The sequence below is a fragment of the Ctenopharyngodon idella genome, chromosome 3 (assembly GCF_019924925.1).
Source record: "Ctenopharyngodon idella isolate HZGC_01 chromosome 3, HZGC01, whole genome shotgun sequence".
Lineage (NCBI taxonomy): Eukaryota > Metazoa > Chordata > Actinopteri > Cypriniformes > Xenocyprididae > Ctenopharyngodon > Ctenopharyngodon idella.
In genome coordinates this window covers 46,772,716-46,789,457 of record NC_067222.1, presented here as the reverse complement: position 1 = coordinate 46,789,457, position 16,742 = coordinate 46,772,716, and the positions used below count along the sequence as shown (strand labels likewise).

General features: G+C 37.6%; 1 protein-coding gene across 4 annotated transcripts in view; it reads right to left on the bottom strand.

Moving 5' to 3' along the window:
* Nucleotides 1–2,448: 2,448 nt before the first annotated feature.
* Nucleotides 2,449–16,742, bottom strand: part of cep112 (centrosomal protein 112) — a 168,235-nt gene continuing 153,941 nt past the window's right edge. For 3 of the 4 annotated variants that reach the window (XR_007928915.1, XR_007928917.1, XR_007928916.1), the window contains 4 exons: nt 12,780–12,881; nt 9,106–9,192; nt 4,610–4,674; nt 2,449–2,722 (listed from right to left, as the gene is read on the bottom strand). Coding sequence is in view for 1 of the 4 variants with exons in the window: in XM_051887107.1 (XP_051743067.1) it covers nt 2,719–2,722; nt 4,610–4,674; nt 12,780–12,881 (171 nt within the window). In the remaining 3 variants the exon portion in view is untranslated. The remainder of the gene's footprint in view (nt 2,723–4,609; nt 4,675–9,105; nt 9,193–12,779; nt 12,882–16,742) is intronic. The other variant, XM_051887107.1, reaches the window with a different exon arrangement.

Below are 16,742 nucleotides of genomic sequence, written 5' to 3'. Positions count from 1 at the left end.
CTGAGGCCTGTACCACAAAGCTAGTTAACAAACTCAAATATATCAATCACTCAAAAAACAAATATATCCAACCTAGTTTAAGTGATACCACAGCACTTGTCACAAATTCTCTATCATCTGTTCGATCCTGAGTTTGTGATTATTTTTGGCACGTAGAACTATTCTCACTGAATTTATGACCGAACTGTTCCCTCAAACTTAGATCCATATGATACACTTTTCTAATCATTTGCCATCCAAAGTGTAGTTTATTTTTCCCATTTCATGCTTCTTCTGATATGCTCAGAGTCTTCTCGTCACTGATGGTGATCATTTATTACTATGGCAATAAACCAGTGAACCTTTGTCCGCTTTTGTGGTGCCGAAGTTAACCTCAAACTTACCTGGCTCACAGCTTGTTGGTGGTACAGGTCTCAGGATATCATGAGGTTACAAACCATTAAAAGTCAATCAAGTGTATTAACAGTCAACAACAGTAACTTCAGGAAGTTAGTAGTCAAGAAATCTCACAGCAGTGGGAGACGGTAGAGTGCCATGAGAAAAAGTAAACACTGTGACTCTGTAGCGCTATCAAAACATTGTTTGACAAACATTTGTTCACAATTTCTGCTAAAGGATGATGGACATGATTTCATTTTGAAGGGAGGATGAATAAACCTTTCACTCTGGAGAAAAACTATTTGATGAAATGCGGAATTTATTGTTTTAACAAAGACAGAGTTAATAATTTCAATGTGCTACTGTAAATGGCAGCAAAATGCATGGAAGATGCATAAAAGACTGGAGACAGACCCTACTATTAAATAATATTATTAATGCTGACGTGTGTAATTGTCTATGCTAAAATACTTTCCCACATTTCAGTTGAATATGTAGAGTCACAATAAATAGCCATCGCTACAGTCTGTCTTCCTGAAGAGTGCAAACACTGTGACTCTTTCAAAGATTTGTTTGACATGGCAACTTCTGACTCCATCAACTGTGAGTTTGGGGCGGGTCTAGCCTTTTGTCAGGTGACAGATGCGGGCAGAGCAGACGGGGCTAAATGGTCATTATTTTTGCAATTCTATTAATTTCTACTAGTAGCACAGAAATCACACATTTAACACTCTAAAAAATGCTGGGTTATTATTATTTTTTTAAATCCAAATGCTGGGTTCAGCCTGTCGGGTCATTTTATTGGGTTATTTTTTAATATTTTACCCAGGTGCTGAATAGATTTTCTGTAACTCAGCTGTTGGGTCATTTTTACTGTCAATACAAATGATGAACCTTCCCAGCGCTGGGTCAGTGTAACCCAATGTTGGGTAGTCTGTGCCAAACCGGTTAAAACTAGATACATTTGTGAGAGAAAATTTCCTGAGGGGAAATCCCTGAATGAAATTAAGGTTTGTATTACATTGTGTTCCTATCAAATTATTACTGTACAAAGGAAAATGTCTGTAGTCTTTTTTCTTTTTTGTTTACATGTATGTCGCACCTAACATGTGCTTGGAACGCTAGCCTTCTACAAACGCAGTTTACACCGGATATACACTCGACGGCAGAAAGTGATTTTTCTATATAGCAATATATGTTTATGGTTGCTCAAAGTGATCAAACCGAGAAACCACAAGGAGCTTTTATCGTTTACATAACTTTTATCATTTTTTTGTCACCTTTAATAGCGTTTTGCGTCTGCTGATACTGAAATGAATACCTGCTTACCTTTTTTTGTTTTTGACTTGGTTAAATATTCATATTCCTCATGGTATCGTTTGCAAAAACTATTTTATTCCATTGCATGATCATTTGGTGTTTTCACTTAAGTTTTGTAGAATTACATTCACAATGTTGATCTGGTTACTGTGAAAACAGTGTCATGCACTGCTGCTTCAGCCATCATATGGTAGAAAATGTCCAAATAAAAACAATGTGTTCAACAAGCTGATAACCAAAATCAAACCCATAGAAGCTCGTAAACAATTTTAAAAGTGGCTGTGTGCAAGTTATGCTCATTGACAAGCCAAGTGAGAGTCATACTCGCAAATGCAATGTTAATTATTAAACCAAACAAAATACAAAACTTTCAAAAACACTCAGCAATGTGATTATTTTATTGACTGTGATAGGCAGTGGGTTTAATCAGTGACATTATTAGATTTGTACCTCCTCAACCTGCTTCCCTTAGTGTTTTTACACACAGAAAAGGCGAAAATTGTAATAAACCATCCAGTTTTTCCCCTGAACGATGTGAGTTCCTACAATGGCGATGGAGGTGCAAATGGCAAATGGGTTAATGTATAAAACCCAATAAGCTGGGTCAAAATAACCCAGCATGTGTTCTGTACAATACTTACCCAGTGCTGGGTTGCCAAATAACCCAGAAATGGTTGTTTTTAACCCAGCATGTTTTAAAGTGCACCTTTAACAAAAGGCTGAATAGGAAAATGACAACAACGCAAAGTCTGGAATTTAAGAAACTATTTAATAATAATGATGATAATAAAAACAATTGATAAATTTCACAGATGAACGTTTTAATCAAAAATGAATTCAACAACAAAAAATAAAGATAAATACAATGACTTGGTACATAAATATGGCTTAAAAAATGTGGCACATCGAAGAGTTCAGCGTGGAAGCAGCAGTGAGTGAGGATGAGGATGGGCGGGTGTGTATCGGGACGGCTCCCTTACAAGTCTGCATGAGGACATATTAATAGCCTAATATCATCCACTACCTATATGGTGAGAGAGAGAGAGAGAGAGAGAGAGAGAGAAAGATGGGGCTTGTGATTATGAGAAATAAAACATGATTTTTAGTTCGTTAAACATATTTTAAACATCAAATTTAAGGACTACAAACTCATTTTCATGTAAGGCCTGACTTCCTGTGTCGACAACATGCCAGTTGAAGAACAATGGCAGAAGTGGATGCAAATTAGTTACACACATAATACACAAACTCTTCATTGAGTTTGCATTAGTGCTAAAAAAGCTCACTGTCATTATAGTCAAGCTTCCATCCAAGGATTTTTTTATTTTATTTTTTTTTGAAAAAATGTATGATACAGCTGATGGAAACATTAATTATAGATAAAATATATCTACAAGTGTTGACAATCTTTTATCATTCAACTTTAGCGCATCAATTCTATGATGATACCTAAAGTTCTATGTGTTGAGTAAAAGGGTTTTTAACGCAAATGAATGTGTTGTCTCCATGACTCCGATTGAAGCTTGTTTCTTCATAATAGGAAAATGGCCTAACAAAATTTAAATTCTGAACATTATTTCCCCCATGAACTTCAAGTTGCACATTACAGTTTGAATAGGTGTTGTAATTACAGATGAAGTATTTTCAGGGCAGCTTTTCTCAGCAGGGATTAAAAAGGAAAGTCTTCCTGTAGTAAGATGCACATACCAAGCAACATTCATCCTTACTTTGTCAAATATTATTTTCTTTGAGTTCATAATATTTGACATTATTTCATAATGTTGCAATTTAAATTTCTTTATACATTTTGCTCTGAAGATCAAAAAATGTGAAACTGCATTCTGTATAAATTCAGAATAGGCAGTTGTTTCTTGTACTTCTTGTACAGTTGTACTTTTATATCAATGCGGTCTAACAAAAGTTAAACAGACAAATTAAATTGTACAACTGCACCTATTTCTTGATCTAAATAGTCTACATAACGAATACAAAAATTCATTGATTGATTCATTGATAAATGAGAAGTTAAAAAGACAATACAACAACAATACAAGTCTTTACTATCACTTTTTATCAATTTTACACACCCTTGCTGAATAAAAGTATTAATTTATTTAAAAAAAAAAAGAATGTTTTTAAAATGACCGACCTCAAACTTTTGAACTGTAGTGTATTTTGTTATAAAAGATTTCTATTTTAAATAAATGCTGTTCTTTTTAAACTTTTTATTCATCAATGAATCCTGAAAAAAGTATCACAGGTTATAAAAAAAAATATTAAGCATATATTAAGCACAAAAACATTAAATATTATAATACCAGGTGTGAAAGTGGCCTCTGATAGACAGAAACCAGTCTGGATTTGCTGCTCTTGCTCAGGCTGCACCAGCAGACAAAATTTGATCAGTAAACACTGAACAATTAAAGTGAAAGATAAACTTTAAAGTTTTGTTTATTCCACTCTGATCAAAAGGGCCAATCAACACGTGCAGGCTCTGGTGGGGGTGGGTTTATAGTTCGGATGGTCTCTTTATTACGAAGCTGGTCTGGTGAGGGTCTCAGTCAGCACATCACTGACCGTCGGATACATACTGATCATAAAACTAGACAGCACTTGTGCAAATAACAAGCTCCAATCAGGCTGTTAGGCAACATCTTGGCATCAAGTTGCACAGGTTTACTTTGCATGACCTCTTAACAGCATGTAAAAACAAACTGCAATTGGACCCTTTGTGTATCAGTAATTATACCATACCCAAATGCCAAAGCAAAGGGGTGGAAACACTGGAGTGCCTTGTGCACTTGTCATGTTTGTGGACTCTGTCACAATCATTCTGGCATAAATGTATATAGAAACAGACAATACACAGCTGACACACTCAATGAATGTGGATAAATGTCCAGGCCCTCACCTCCTGATGTGGCCAGCATCTAGTTGCTCCTGTAAGATTGATGCTCTCTTCTGCAGGAAGTTGACCTGCAGACAAACACAGCTCAATCTTAGTGGTACACAGGGAAAAACTTGGTATAGGATTTACTTTTATTTTTTTATTTATTTTTTTATTTTACAGTGTCCTTGTTACATGTAGTTACTATAGTAATAACTATAAATCATGCAACTAACCCTAAACCAAACCCTAACCCTATAGTACGTACATGTTGTTAATTAATATTACTCAATACTTAATTGTAATAATACTACACTGTAACTACACTGTACACTGTGAATAAATTGAATAAATTACTTTTTCATGCACTGACTTGAAGTACAACAAAATCGTTTACATTAGGGTCATGTTTAAGCATTCTCTGTGCTTTATGGGCAAAGCTTCTAAATCTCTGGGGAAGAGTATGAGAACTTCAGCACCAGCACAAGAGTAATATATAAGCAGCCCATAGGATTCTGAATGGTAACCCCATAACTGTTGAAGCCCTTTCCCTTTTAGAAACTGCCAGACCAGATTATTGTACTATTATACTTTGAAAAGGTTCATTTTTTGAGAAACTGTGCCCGGTTGCATAAAGCACCTTAAGTTTTTCCCTTAAGTATGACACTTAAAGCGTGATTTCCCTTTAACTAAGGGAATGACTTAAGGGTGTTGCATATAATCTCTTAAACTGTTCTCTTAGGTAAGGGAAACCGTTAAGTGTTTCACGACAGCATCCCAGGTTTTGCCGTTATAAAATTCTACTGTTAGCATGGACACGTTATTTGTTAATACATATCGTGGTAAGTTTTCACAGAAAACAACATAAGATGGATAAGGAAAACAAAAAAGAAAACCAAATATGAAAGAGAAAGACCAGACGAGAAACTCAAATTGATAGTTTACTCAAAATTGAGATTTCTGCCGTCATTCATTCACCCTCATGTCGTTCCAAACCCATAAGACATCCATATGATTACAGCTGTGTCAGAAGCTCAAACGTGCTTAGCGTGAAAAAATTCTTAGGGTTTATGACGTTTCACCTAAAGAAACCCTTAAGTAACACTTAATGGTTATTTTCTGCAACACCCTTAAGTTTAAGGGAAACATAAGGGCAATCTTAAGGGAAAATTACTCTTAAGGTGCTTTATACAACCGGGCACAGGTGTTCTTGATCTATGTAAATAAAAGACTCAAATATTTGCTAAAACATAGTGTTACTTAAAGAACTCAAAACTTCCTCTTAGTATAAAAAAAGAGCATTTACTAAAACTTTAGCAGCAAAAATGGCTCATTCAGCTAATCAACTTCCACAGCTTTTTGACCTCAATCACAAGAATACATTAACACATCAATGGCACCCATTGGATGTTCAGAAACCACAACCAGTGTTGGGGGTAACGCATTACAAGTAAAGTGAGTTACGTAATCAGATTACTTTTTTCAAGTAACAAGCAAAGTAACGCATTGATTTTAAATTTAAAACAAAATATCTAGTTACTTTTTCAAATAAGTAATGCAAGTTACTTTGTTTTCCCATTTATTGACTATTACCTAAGAGAAAATGGGAGTAAGTACAGAGGCGTTGTGTGCGCTGTGTGAACATGATGCTTATTGTAGTTCTAGACTAAATGTGACTAAAACAGTAAAATGCAAACTCAGAATATGACACAAACCTGCAATATTTAAATGTTAAATTACACAAATATGCTTTATGTATTTAATCTCACTTTTTATAGGTTGTTTGCAATCACGTGGTTCTGGTGACGCGCGAAATTAATGTGGAGGGCAAGCAGTGAAAATTAGAATGGAAGAGATAGAGAAAAGTCTGTATTGTGCTGGTTTAGAAAGGTATAAACATAAAATCACAACATATTTTGGATGTGAACCTTATGTTATAAAGAGGAGCGATTTTTCTACTGAACTGAAAGACTTGACTGCCATCGAGGAGGTAGATATAGAGAATGTGAAGTTGCCGTCAGGCCGTGTTCTTTTCTGACCTTTCTGCTAGTGAAGTTAGAGCAGTATTTTTGATTTCTGTCGTGATTGTGGAAAATGTCGCCATTGTAGGTCATTTATGCTGAATCGAGAATTGCAACAGGAGCTCACGTCATCGTTCAGGGAAAAAACTGGACGGTGTAATACAATTTTCGCCTTTTCAACGTGTAAAAACACAGAGGGAAGCAGGTTGAGGAGGTGACGGGGAGATGCCTTATAGCAAATCTAATAATGTCACTGGTTGAACCCGCTCCCTATCACTCAATAAAAGAATCACAGCTGATAAAGTTTTGTATTTTGTTTGGTTTAATAATTAACATTACATTATGACTCTCACTCGGCTTGTATAACTTGCACGCAGCCACTTCAAAACTGTTCACAAGCTTCTATGGGTTTGATTTTGGTTGTCATTTGTTGAAATAAATACAAAAAAAAAAAAAAAATACAGTGTGTCGGTGTCTGTCATAGACTGTAATGCCTGTCTGTCCGCTGAATGCGCATCCAGTTCTCCTCCGTGGTCATATATGGGAAAGTGAATATTTACAAAGAAAACATTAAAACTACAGTTACATTTACACGCTTCCAACAAAGAAATGGATCGACTTCTGTCAGCTTGTTGAACGCATTTTTTTTATTTGGACATTTTCTACCATATGACGGTTGAAGCAGCAGCGCGTGACACTGTTTTCACGGTAACCAGATCAACATTGTAAACGGAATTCTACAAAACTTAAGTGAAAACACCAAATGATCATCCAGTGGGATAAAATATCTTCTCTTCTCTGCAAACGATACCATGAAGAATCAACAATGAAGAATGAAGTCAAAAACAAAAATAAGCAGGTATCCATATTCATTGCAGTATCAGCAGACGCAAAACGCTATAAAAGGTGACAACTTTTAAAGTTAAAAAACGATATAAGTTACGTAAACAATAAAAGCTCATTGCGGTTTCTCGGTTTGATAGATTTGAGCAACCATAAATGACGCAAAACATAGGAATATTGAGTTCGTGATAGGATTCCTATATAGAAAAATCACTCCTTGCCCTCCAGCCGCATTTCGCGTGCAGCAATGACGTCATGTGCAAACAACCTATTAACCAATGTCTTTGTTGCTGACCTTCGATGATCCAATTCAACCATACTAATATGCAAAAATCTAACTTTTGCTGAAGTAAGAGTGTTGAACTTTCTTCTCCCGCATCCTATTCTTCTGCAATCCAGAATGCCAGCACAGCTGAAAGGTTTGTTTGAGCTGCGCCCTCTAATGTACAGGTGTGAATTTGCATTTCCTTTAGCCTGAGGCTTATTTATTTCACTTTTGGGGCCCTATTTTAACGATCTAAGCGCATGGTCTAAAGCACATGGCGCAAGTGCACTTAGGGCGTGTCCAAATCCACTTTTGCTAGTTTAATGATGGGAAAAATGGTCGCCGCACCTGGCGCATGGTCTAAAAGGGTTGTCCCTATTCTCTTAATGAGTAATGGGTGTGTTTTGGGCATAACGTGCAATAAACTAATCAGAGTCTAATCTCCCATTCCCTTTAAAAGCCAGTTGCGCTCGCACCATGGCGGATTCGCTATTTACATGAAGAATTTGCAAGCGGTAAAACGAAATGCTTCTCTAGTGAGGAAACGGATCTGCCTATGCGCGAGATTAAAAAGCGTGAGCAGACCATCTACAGGAAAAGCCGGATTCCACCAAAGCATTTTTTATCTTTATGCACACAATAATAATCTTTTACATTGTAATCCTTTTATTTTTAATATTTGGCATGTTTGTGTCCTGCTGCACATCCCTGTGTGTGTGTACAGGCGTTGCGCACCCGCATATAGGCGCATATTACTAACGCGCTCTTTAAATAACAAAACAAATATTGCGCCATTGACTTTAGACCAGGTTTCCGTTGGTCAATGGCGCAGTCTATTTCAGTTGCCTCAAAATAATAACGCACCAACAATGCCCCTGATGTAGTTTTCAGACCAGACCATGGGTGCACAAATGGGTGCAAACGCATTTACTATTTAAACAACGTGGCGCAGGACGTGGAAATGATAACTGCGTTGGGCTGAAACTAGCAAAAAACACTTGCGTCATGCCTGGCGCCGCATTGCTCCGGGTGTACAATAGGGACCTTGGTATGAAAGTGACTTTACATTTGCCAAGAATAGAACATTTTTGTTATTAAAAAACACACAAGCAAGCCCTGCTCAGATGAGAAAAAGTAACGCAAAGTAACTTAACGCATTACTTTCCATAAAAAGTAACTAAGTAACTTGATTATGTTTTTAGGGAGTAAGACAATATTGTAATGCATTATTTTTTAAAAGTAACGTTCCCCAACGCTGGTCACATTGATGACTGTTTTTAGTGCAAAAAAAAAAAGTGCAAAAATGTAACAATAGTGTGTAGCAAAAATGTTTACAGTATACCTTTACAGCAACCATATATCCAATGTGAGAAAAATCAATTTTTCATTACCTCTTAGAGGAATACACTTGGTGAATTCTGGCTTTTTAAATTTTGTATGAGCCTGAAAAGAATGTACATTGTTCTGCGACGATTTTCCTGGAAACCAAGATACACAGAGCAAACCTCAAAGCAAATCTAATGTTACCATCTTTGCAAATGCATGCCTCTGAAAAGAATGACTATGGTTAAATTCCTAAACGGCTGCTGGTTTTGTTAAAATAATGCACTGCAATGTGCAATGCTCGAAATATTCAAGGACACTGGAGGCCACACTGGTCACCAATTACAACGCATAAACATATCAGATCACAGAGTTGTGGCTGCGATTGCAAAAGAATCTAGTCAGAGCTATTCAGAGGCGTGCGCCAGGGTCTTTGAACTGTGATCTCGAAATGTTGTTTGAGGGGCCCCGGACCATGTCTGACAAAAAGGAGCTATTGTTTAGATTTGAAATGTTTAACAAAAATGCTCTTGCCACAGACTCGTGTAGAACAAGGCCGACTGTAACTAATAAGACCATGGCCGGAGCCCTTGAAGCCTGTATTAATGTGGTTGGCGGGTGTAATTGCACATAAGGAGATGAACTGGACTGAAGACTTCAAAGCCCCATGGCCAAATTAGATCCATGTCTATGGAGGAACTCACAGCACTTGTTACCCCCTCCCCTTTCCAAGAAATCAAATAAACAAGGGACACTTGAGTTCAAAGACGTGAGGTCTGACTGCTCGGCATTATTAGCTGAGGGACAGGAAGCATGATGCTGCGATCGCATACAAGACACTAAATGTGGGGGTACTGAAGTGGACTGATCACATGCGCAGAGCCGCAGGACTTCATAGAAGGGTCTGAAAACCTAAATTGCTGTGTTCAAGTTTTGGTGTAAAATGTATTCTGTACATCAACAACGGCTGGTTATTTGAATGAATGACTTTTTAGAGTGGTTTTGGAGGCTATAAGGCTATAAAACACATGATAAATACGTTAGAAACAATCAAATGTCATTTAAAGTAAAACAGTAGTTCAGGGGTGCGTTTCCCGCACAACAATGTAACTCGCTGCTTCACTACCATAGTACGATGCATCGTTGAACAAATCAACTAGATAGTCACTGTTTCCCGAAACCATACTGTCACAAACCTGTCGTTCAGCCACGTTGGTGAATGTCACGCAGGTGGTGGAGTAATAACTTTTTTAAATGAATCCATTTGAGATCGAATTAATGCTAGATTCTTTGCTATAAATTATGACATGGCATCTGAGGACTAATTCTCATTTTTCTCAGTTATTTTGCTTTATTTCCAGATTCAATCATAGGCTCGTTCTTACGTACCAGAGCACGTATGCACATGCTCACTCTTCAAAAACGGTGCTTAAAATCTCTTGACAAACTAAAATATGTGAATGACATTTGTATATATTCAAAATAACAGATATACATTGTACTTAATGTCAGCTTGCTTATTTTGCTCAAGATAACGATTTATTAAGTCCACGTCATAAAAACAAGAAACTATGCTTCCAACCACAGCTCGAGAGCTGTCGTTCCAACCACACAAGTTTGCGATGCAGTTTGCGAATGTTTGTTTGAACTATGGTTTTGGGAAACACGAAATGGTTGAATTATGTTAGTAAGGACGGAATTGCGATGTTAGTTGGCTAACAATGCTTTTGGGAAATGCACCCCAGGTCAGAGACGATAAGATTGCAAACAAAAAAAACATCTTACTGTTTTTCTGACCTAGGTTCATTGGAAATACATGACTCTGGCTACATTTCTGCTAAACCTGCAATATGTTGTTTTGGGTATACTTAGAGTACATTTGGTTGTGGCACATTTCAAGGCAGTTTAAAACTGAAATGTACAGGGACTTGCGTGTACTAAATTTTCTCAGAAACAGTTAAACATGACTGTGCAACAATAGCAACATTCTGTTGCATTGATTAATGCACGTATCATGGCAGTTCGGAAATGAAATGTCCGGTGAGTGGTGCTAAAAACGTGAGATAAAAATGCATTTGCTGAAGAAACCATGCCATTTTAGCTTGCTTCAATGAGGCCTTGAGTTATTTTGTGGAGTGCTGTTTCACGTGATTCGTAAGCAAGCTCCCAGCATTGCGAGTACACGGTAAGCTACCAAGCAAGATTATTACATCAGAAAAGCCATACATATGGAGCTGGTTATGTGATGCAAATGTCAAAATGTATTAGTTTACAAATCATGTACCATGTTAAAAGTGATTTGAGGTTATAACATATTATTGTGTAAGGAACCACACAAAAATAAGTCTTTAATAATTGATAATCGGCCACTGTAATCAAAATTTGTGTGAAAAGGAACAAAAGTTGTTTTTCTACCGCCTGTAGTGTTAATTTCATCTGTAAAATGGAGTGAACTGTATGTAAAGGTACGTTTTTATAGGTAGAGTCACGTATTTCCAATAAGCCTGGGTTGGTTTTTTCAGCGATTTATGTTTTTAGTGTGTGAGGTCTAGAGTAGCTGAGTCTTCATGGTTTGTTTGCATGTGGTTGGGGTGTTCTCATAGCTGTTGGGAGTTGGTTCCACCACTGAGGAACAAAGATCAGAAGTTCCATGATCTAGACAAACATGGACAAAAGGGAGTGTTGTGTGGCCAGAATTAGTTAATTGTAGCCAGGCTTGGGTGAGCGGTTTGATGATGCATTGAATGTGATGCAGGGTAAACCATTGGCTTTTGTGTTTTGCATGAAATTAGAAGGAACTGCCAGCAAATGCGGAGACTTGCAGTGACATTGTACTCCTGCTTCTTTACTTCCATTCATCTGAACCGCTTTACTTCCATTCATCTGAACCGATTCTCTGAACCGCTTTTTCAATGTAGGGTCGCAGGGACTTTGGAGCCTATCCCAGCGTCTCAGGCTGTAGGCAAAAACACCCTGGATAGATGGCCAGTCCATCACAGGGTTTTCTTTCTTTGTACAACTTAATTGTAATGTTTTTTCTTTTGTGGATAAAAGAAAAATAGCATTTTTTCCTCCTTGTGTCCTACATATTTGAATCACAAAACAGTCATTAAAGTACAATGATGTAAAATGAAGTACAAATAAATAAGGACCTGACTGGACAACTGCCTCAAGCAATCTGATATAAATAGAGAGAGAGCTGCATTGGTCCTAACACTAAACTTTGTGGTCCTCAGTGGTGCTGGTACAGGTAGAGGAGGAGAATAATAATTTACTACAGATATCAGAGATATATTTAATTTATTTATTTGGTAAGTAGTCATGTAAAAAGTGAGATAATGTTCATCCAGTTGGTCATTGACACAAAATAAACTCCACCGCTTCACATGCCATCAACTGTCCGCGTTTATTTTGTGACAATGACTGATGTACTTAAGTAAATACTCTGGCTGTTGAGCTGTTTCCCTGGACTGTTTGCAGGAAGCAAAGTCGCCAATCGAAGCTGCTGACATCCAGGAACTTTCCGTGTTATAATGCACATCATCCTGTCTATATATGTGATCCAGGTGTGTTTGTGAATCGGTTGAGATCGAGTCCATGTATATGAAATTATGCAATGTCCAGATGTGTCTGTGTTGGTGGTTTTTCTGACCTGCCTTATAAAAATAAATTTAAACACTCAACATTTATTTGTCTATGCGTGTCCAGTGGGCACTCTTGTGGTGAGCATTTGTTTGATCACCTGTGACTTAAGCGAGGTGATGGTGTCCTCCAGCTCCTGTTGCAGCTCTGCAGGCATCAGGCCTTTGATCTTCAACTCACAGTCCTGACGGACATGTGTGATCTACATGAGGAGAGAGGGGAAGAGTTTAAAAAATGCCTCGTAATAACGGATCCATCAGGCTGTCAAACACTGTGGTCAGTCCTCAGTAAACTATAGCTGTGGCAAGAGTACCACAAACTAAGGCTGCCTGTTTAGCAAGAACAAACTATACAATGAAAATACAACTTAGGCAAGTTAGGTTAGAGATATCCCCCCTGACACACTCAAGTAGAGACACTTTTTGTCAACAAACTGAGGAATGAACAAGGCGTGCTTCAGTGAAGATACATCAAGGTCACGTCTAGAGGGGTTCTCCCTTTCGGAGAAGAGAAATCTATACCTTTTTCTGAGGCCAGACTGACAAGAGTCTATGTTTTATTTGTCACATGGACATCTGTACCAAGGTTAGTGCTTGGCTTGGCTCGCTTTACTTTCGGTTTGCTTTTCCACTGCAGTTTAGTACTGCTTCAAAGTGGGTTTGATTATAGACTAATTGTATCGTTGCGCCGCCTCTACTGCCGTGGATCCGCTCCTTGGCTACCAACGAGTCTGCACCTTGTCTACTGACCATGATAGAGCCATTCCTTTTTTTTAAGTTGTTTTGGGCTAGTCTATGTTGTTCACCATCCTGATGGTCTGTCACATGACAATCTTAGTGAATGTGAGAATGTAAGACGATTTCTAGTCTTGGTCTTAAGGGGTCTGGTATTGGTCTGGGTTTAGGCCTTAAGGGATCTTGGTCTTAACTCCAGCTTTGGCTTGCTCCTGCTGGCTGTGTCAGGCACTGATGTCTGGCAGGCTCTGTCCACCATCTTAAGTTAAAAACGTCTTAATATTCGCCTTGTTTGAGGGAACAGAGGCGCAACAAGAAAGATGATTGCCTTTCCTAAAATAATTTTCCTGTTGTGGATTTAACTGATTGTTCTGGCTTTCTATAATTAATCTTTCAGGGTACAATGAAAGGATTGGAAGCCACTTCAAAGAGAAAGAGTACACATTATCTGAACACAGCTCTCTGTTCTTTTTTTGTCCCACAGTGAGCTGTAGACCAGGCCTTTGCCACTTAGCCAGTTGTCCCCATTTTGCTTCCCCTTCTCTTCATTTGACGATGCGTCAATCAATACTTATTTCTGAGACAACTGGTTTAAAAACCAATGAAAAAAATAGATCATATTTAGTCTTTTCAAATGGTAACTGAAAAACAGGTTCATTATGAGACAAGACTCCCGTCTGAGTGAATTTAACCCACAAGAATTATAGCACTGGATATCGAGACAACTTCGAGTGTCTCTTAGCTGACCGTATTTGGTCCGAGGGTTCTTGAGATCTAGTGGTTGATGCTGGACTCATAACAGCATGTTGTATTGCTCTACACTGGCCTCCAACCCCAAAGACTTTATCTCAATTACCCTCTTCATCATACACATTCCATGCAACACAGCTAGTACACATTAAAGCAGACGTAGCCCTGCGTACTGTATCGGGAGGCCCATGTGTAATTGAAGTCGACATGCCATGAATGTTTGCCTCAGAGAGTGGGAGGTAAAGGCATCTGTAAGGGAAAGTAAATGGGGGGAGTGGATTACATATAGACCTAGGCAGCCTGTTATGTACAGCTTTATTTGCGCAATAGTATTCAGCACGAGATGCAGCAAAACTGTGCCATGGAAAGGCAGCTCTTGGCAGCTGAGTGCTAACAGCAACATGGATAAACGGACTTGTAAGAGTGAGTTGATGGAGGGTTTACTAGTACTGGTGTTAATGCATGAGATTAAGGAGGACCCCTCAACAGCTGAAAGCTCACCTTTGGCAAAGTGTTGGTGATCAGAAGAGGTTTGGTCTTCATTTATAATGGCAGGGAGTCTTTAATTTACTTTTAATTTAACATTTTCAAAAGAAAAGGCCAGTGGAGTTTGCACATGCTAACACTGAGACTTTATTAGGCCCTATAGACTCCAAGAAGCCCATTCTTAATGGACCCCATATCTATTATCCAGTTCCCTAATAGCTCTTAGGCTAATTGTCTTCCCTGAATATTAATGTTTTTTATTAATTATAACAATAATTATTATTACTATTGATTGAGTGATTGATTGAGTAATTGATTTACTGGCAGATGGAATATCATTCAATTCCCAGGGAGAAAAAACCCCCAAATGAATTATGAAATTATATTTCTTAAACAAGTCTTAAACAAATGCAATGGTTAGAAATTTGACATTCACACTTTAATCAGGTAGCTCACAAACTGCAGTCGATCAGCAAACAAGAAGCATTCTTATTAACTATATACGGAAAACAATAAAAAAGCCAGAAGAACTTATCTTATATGTCTGGTTTGTTTAGCAAAATCAGTTTTCAGATTGTGTCTGGATGCTAGATGCTTTTACAGAAAGTCAGACAGCTGTGCTACAGAAAGCTGACAGAAAAGCTGCCTTGATACTATATCTGACAAATGACAGAGCGGAAGTCATTCATTTCCAATGGTGAATAGTACGGGAGTTTACGTGGAGTTCAGACTATATGCATATATTTGAGCTTTGGCTATGTTGAAATATTTGTGGCTAAACTGTATGTAGCCGCCAACTGTGTGTTGTTATGTGATGTGTTCTAATCAAAACTATGAGTGCTAAGTGAGAATTACCAATGCATTTGCACTAAAATGTTAATCTTTAAACACTATTTCTGTAATATGGACAGTTATGAATAATTAGGCTTGAAATAATTATTTTACGATTATAATTTATAGCTATTTATGTTATGCTTTTCTTGCAAACATATTGACAGTCATTTGTTTTGTGATTATATATTCATTCATGCATTAGATACATGCATTTATTAACCTATTCATTTAAAAATTCTTATCACTACTAGTTGATTCATCACTATAAAAATATCTTCTTTGGAAGTCTTCGCTAATAGCAAAGTTTTGATGTGACGTCAACAGTTCCTGGGGTTTCTGTAGCTCAACTGGTAGAGCGACAGGAGGTTTGTTAAGATCCCTAATCCTAAGAAGGGGCAATAGTGATGCTTGTCTTAGCAAAAAACACTATACTTAGAAGTCACTGACGTAAAGATAAATAAAAAAGAAACAATAACGTCCATTGGATTAGTGTTAAAGAGATTAGTTCACTCAAAAATGAAAATTCTGTCATCATGTCATTCCAAACCTGTAAGACTTTCTTTCTTCTGCGGAACACAACAGAAGATATTTTGAAGAAATGTTTTTGCTTATACAATGAAAGTCAGTGGGGTTCAAAACAACATTATTTTTGAGTAAACTATCCCTTTAAACATTCTCGACTGTGGCATGAAATACAAAGACACTCAGTATATTCCCTGGGACATAATCACTCTGAATTTTATTCTTTTTTAATAAATTCTGACAGGTCCGTACAATCACAGCTGAAACACTGGGTCATTTTGAGGATAAGGATTTGTGCTTTATTTTTGATCTTCTTCCATCAACTGATGAACCGCATATAAAAGCTTCCAGATTTCACAAATGAACAATATGACTAGTGAACGATTCATCTTCACTTCCTTTTTTTAAAAAGTTTTCTTTGTTGTTTAATAAACCAATCTCTATTTTGAAGACTGAGCGGCAGTCTCTTTTTCCGCACCATTCTCACTTAAAATGACACTATTTCATCTATATATAGTCTTTAGATTGTGCCTGCATTTGACTTTGCGCGATGCAGGATGTGTCACTAGCTGGGGTTTTTGACAGCTGCCAGCTGAAAGCAGCTAGACCTCAGCACTTTGAATGTTCAAATAAAGTTTGTCATGTCGTCAGGAGCTTGATGTATGCTAATGAAGGGGTGGAGGGGAGGGAAAGAGAGCACAAGCATTCAAAAAAACATGGTAAAGTGACAAAAACAT